This window comes from Bison bison, unplaced genomic scaffold (assembly GCF_000754665.1).
Source record: "Bison bison bison isolate TAMUID 2011002044 unplaced genomic scaffold, Bison_UMD1.0 scf7180017864508, whole genome shotgun sequence".
Classification (NCBI taxonomy): Eukaryota; Metazoa; Chordata; class Mammalia; order Artiodactyla; family Bovidae; genus Bison; species Bison bison.
In genome coordinates, this window is record NW_011495064.1 from 2998402 (window position 1) to 3003358 (window position 4957).

At 56.0% G+C, this 4957-nt stretch overlaps 1 protein-coding gene across 1 annotated transcript in view; it reads right to left on the reverse strand.

Moving 5' to 3' along the window:
* Window positions 1–2843, reverse strand: part of ASTL (astacin-like metallo-endopeptidase (M12 family)) — a 16851-nt gene extending 14008 nt beyond the window's left edge. Inside the window, exons 1-2 of the mRNA XM_010829850.1 lie at window positions 2798–2843; window positions 1758–1883 (exon numbers count right to left, since the gene is read on the reverse strand). Coding sequence (XP_010828152.1) covers window positions 1758–1883; window positions 2798–2843 — 172 coding nt within the window. The remainder of the gene's footprint in view (window positions 1–1757; window positions 1884–2797) is intronic.
* Between the last annotated feature and the right edge of the window lie 2114 nt (window positions 2844–4957).

Genomic DNA, 4957 nt, shown 5'->3' on the forward strand with positions numbered 1-4957 from the left:
CTGGCGGTTTAGTGGCTGGACTCCACACCTCCACAGCAGGGGACATGGGTTCAATCCCTGGTTAGGGAACTAAGACCCTGAATGCCATGCAGCCCAGCCAAGAGGGAAAAAAAAAAAACAACAACCCAGTCCCAGCTCCTGCCTCCTGCATCTGACACCCTCTGCTCCCAGGAAGTTGCCATTTCTTCCAGCTATCTCCACCCTCCGCTCCAGCCCAAGCCACGCTTCCAGCACACGCCCTGGCCCTCCTGCTCCACTCACCCCTGACCCATCCGTGTAGCACTCTGGACCCTCACTGCAGCAAGTCCCAGAAAGTCCAGCCCTCGCTATCACGGCAGGGGGGCTACGGCTCCACCCTCCTCTCCCACCACCCCCCCACCTCCCCCTGCACAGTGGGCAGCCCCTCCCTGCACAGCCTCCCTTCTAGGACACCAGCCCCAACAGGAGTCTTAGAAGAGTGCCTGGCATCCTGAAGGTTAGGCTGTTTTGGTCAGTCGCTCAGTCATGTCCAAATGTGCAGCCCCATGGGCTGCAGCAGCCAGCTTTCCTTGTCCTTCACTGTCTCCCTGGGTTTGCTCAGAGCCCTGTGCATACTAGAAGCTGGGCTCCCCAGAGCAGAGCCTGAGCCAGGGGGCCATCTGCAGGTGACTGAAGCTGGAGCACCCAGGGGAGGGCTGGGTTCAGCAGGAGGGCCACCCAGGCTGACCTCACAGGACCTTCGGACCCCAAGACTTATCCCGCCTTGACACGTGCCTGTGCATGCCCCTGTGGGAGGGCCGCCCTAGGCAAGGGAGGAAGGAAGCACTTTCCCCGGCATCCCTGGACGAGGGCCTCGGGCTACAACAGGTCTGAGCAGCAGCATCCCCAGCAGCTGGGGAGGGGGTGTGCCTCCCGGCGAAAAGCCTCCCGACTACCGACTACCGGGAGTTCTCGGGCCACCAGCAGCCCTAGCAGAGTGTCCTCCACAGCCGCTGAAACAGTGCCAGCACAGCCTCAGGCTGACCTGGAGTTGGCCAGCTCCAATTAGTGACCCCAAGGTGGTGAGCCACCCTGCTCCAGCGTCTCACAGAGCAGGAGGGGGGGAGCCACACCCAGCAGGTTCATAGCTCCAGGACAAGCTCTCCCTCCGCCCCCTCCACTGTGCTCTGAAATCCCCGTCTTTATTTCTTTTTCCGCTTCCCCAGGCAGGAAGGCCTGAGACTCGCACTTCCTGAGACCCACAGTGCCTCACACCTGCAGGTCATCCCACACCAGGTGGAAGGCATGTTTCCTAACAGCTGCTAATAATTCCACTCACATCAGACTTGGCCTGATAAAAGCCAAGTGTGCGTAGTCAATTGCTCAGTCACATCCGACTCTGCAATTCCAGGGACTGTAGCCTGCCAGGCTCTTCTGTATTCAGGCAAGAATACTGGAGTAGGTTGCCCTTCTCCAGGGGATCTTCCTGACCCAGGGATCGAACCAGGGTCTCCTGCATTGCAGGTGGATTCTTTACCATCTGAGCCACCAGGGAAGGGGCTCACCATATTTTAAAACCTCTGCTTTTCCCCCTTCTTGTAAAAGTAACACCCCAGTAGAGAAGACACAGAAAAATAGACTTAAGAAGTTTCCCATGAACTACTGCTCACCATGGCCCCCTTAGCAAGCTGGCACATCTCCTCGCAGCATTTTCTACTCATCTGAGTGTCCAGCATGGTTTTCATAGGCTACATGGACAACTTCATACTCCTCACCCCACGAGAAGACAGTGTCCTCACCTTGGTTTATTGCAGGGATGTCCTTGTCCCAAGATGTCTGGGTCTCCTCAGGGGTGAGGTCTTCTGAGAATCTGGTCCCACAGGCTCCAGCGCAGTGAGAGGCTGAGGGTGCTCCTACAATGAAGCCTGGCCCAGACGCAGGTACGTACACACAATGGTTACGCAGGACAAGAGCACGTGGGGTGAGGGGAGTGGGCTGTCAGGCCTCAGGACCCAGGCCCTTCAGGCAGCCCTCCAGGAGGAGTCCTGGGAGCCCACCTGGCCCTGAGGCCTGGACAACCTTGCAGAAGGAACTTCCCTAGGGGGACAAGTGTTAGACGCTGAGTCGTGTCCAACTCTTTGTGATCTCACGGACTGTAGCCCGCCAGGCTACATGTCCATGGGATTCTCCAGGCAAGAATACTGGCGTGGGTTGCCATTCCCTTCTCCAGGGGATCTTCCTCGCCCAGGAGTCAAACCTGGGCCTCCCATACTGTGGGCAGATTCTTTACTGCCTGAGCCACTAGAGAAGCCCAGACAGTAAAGAATCCACCTGCAATGCGGGAGACTTGAGTTCCATCCCTGAGCCAGGAAGACCCCCTGGAGGAGGAAATGGCAACCCACTAGGAAGACCAAGACTGGGCTTCAAAAGGCAACCCTGGGCTCCAGGTGTCTGGGCAAGTATGAGGCAGGGGAGGGAGGGAAAAGGAGGGAGCAGGGGGCAGCCTCAGGCTCCAACACTGAGGCCACGGTGTGGCTGAGCTTCAGACCCTGCCCCCAGCCCCCTCCTCAGGCAAGCCTGGCGCGGAGGGCAGGGCATGAATGTCTGGAGGCGTCAGTCCTGCTATCTCCTGCGAGGCAGGCCCTCCAACCCCAGCATCCTCGGGAGGTCCTCCTGGGACCCCTGCGAGCTGACTTCTAGGAGCATCCCTGGAAGCCCATTCTCCGAGCCATGCTGGTCAACTTACATCCCTGCAAGCTGCAGCTATGCCCTCTGGTCATTCCCCACATGGGCTCCACAGGCTGGAGCCAAAGTGAGGGGGGTGAGGCAACCCACTTACCAGGCAGACAGACCAGAATCAGGACCCATGGCCAGAGACCTTCCATGCTCATGCTCCCCGCAGTGGGCCCCCGTGGCCCCTCAGCTAGCAAGAGCACCGATTCCTGCGAGACGAAGCAGCCTAATCGCAGACAGGCCCACCGCCTTCCTTAAATAGCATCTTCGCCAGCCCCCACCTGCAGGCCCTCCCCAGCCAGTTCCACCTGGAGCCCAGCCCAACAGCTCCCAGCTGCAGCCCTGCCCTCTCCTACCTGCACTGCCCCTCCCAGCCCAGGCCCGCACCTTCCGGACCCTGGCCTGGCTAAGCGGGCCAGCAGGGGTCCCCAGCCTCTGGGCTCTGATGCCCGACGACCTGAGGTGGTGCTGATGGGCTAATAATGAAGTGCGCAATGAATGTAACGTGCTCGAATCATCCCGAAACTGCCCCCCACCCCCACCCATGGGAAAGTTGTCTTCCACGAAACGGGTCTCTGGTGCCAGAAAGGCCGGGGACCCCTGGAAGAAGCGGGCACGAGGCAGCCTTTGGCGTCCCACTGGGGGTGTACCTCTTCTCAGGTTCCCTCCCACCACCAGGGGGCAGAGAAACACTGCAGAAAGGTGGGAGGCAGCCAGCGCAGGGCGGAGCTTCACCCTCCAGTCTGCGCAGACCCCTTTCCTGCCCCTGCCCTGTGCTCAGACGTGGGGAGCACTACCTGAGATCCTGAGGCACCCCCAGTCTGACTGTGGAAGGAGGAAGAATCACTACGTTTTTATAAGCTTTTATTATGGTATACAGGCTTCTCTGGTGGCTCAGACTGTAAAGAACCCGCCTGCCAATTCAAGAGACCCGGGTTTGGTCCCTGAGTTGGGAAGATCCCCTGGAGAAGGAGACAGCAACCCTCTCCAGTATTCTTGCCTGGGAAATCCCATAGACGTGCAGAAGAGTAAACAAGCACAAAAGCAGGGAGAAATGAACACTGGGGTTGACAGCGCCCCCAGAGGAGCCTAATTTGTGGAAAAGTGGAACTTCTGGATAGCTAGGCCCTCGCAAGGACGCTGCCTGTCACCCTCGCAATAGTCTTGCAATATCAGCGTTTATCCCCATTTCATGGGTTCAAGAACTAAAGCTCCTTCCCCATATTCCCCTCCTCCATACCCCCCTGGCCTCTCAGAAGCCCCATCCTCAGAGCTTGCTCACCAACGGACAGCCTGGATTTAAATCCTGGAGGTGAAGGGTTTGGGGACATCCTCCCCACCAATGCCCAGTAAACGGAATGACAGAGCCAAGTGGCTCGGCATCCTGCCCTGCCTGGAATCCAGCGCTTCTCAAAAAGTAGGAGTCAGAATTATGGGCAGAGGGACTTCTGTGGCAGTCCAGTGGTTAAGACGTCATCTTCCAATGCGGAGGTTATGGGTTCAAGCCCTGGTCAAGGAACTAAGATCTCACATGCCTCCTGTCCAAAGAAATAAAACATAAAACAGAAGCAGTATTGTAACAAATTCAGGAAAGGCTTTAAAAATGGTCCACATCAAAAAAAAACCTTTAAAAAGAAATCATGGAGAGAACATGATGAAGACAGGCACCCCAACTGCCCAGGCAGGGTGTTAACATTTGTGCGTCCATGGGATGCTTCAGTCATATCTGACTCTGTGCGACCCTAAGGACTGCAGTCCACCAGGCTCCTCTGTCCGTGGTTAGCAGTGTAGGGATGGAGCTGACCGCTTCAGATGAATGCTTGGTAAAATAACCATAACCAGAAGAGAAACAGATGAGTAGTTTAAGAAAATGCAGCTTGCCTTGAGGGCATTGTGCTAAGTGAAATAAGCCGATCACAACAGGACAAACAGTGTATGGTTCACTTACAGGGTGTTTCTAGAGGAGTCAGACTCAGAGGCAGATGGTGGGACGGTAGTTGTCAGGGGCTGAAGGAGCAGGGAATGGGGAATTGTTTAATGCGTACAGCGTTTCAGTTTTGCAAGACGAAAAAGTTCAGGACATCTGTTTCATAATAATGTGAATGAACACTCTTAACATAAAGTGCACACTTAAAAATAGTAAAGATGGCACATTTTGTTACATATTTTTACCACGATTGAAAATTTTTTCACAAATTAAAGGAAGGAAGGGAGGGAGAAAAGAAGGAAAAGGAAAGAAGGGAGCGGCTTCTCCGATGGCTTGGTA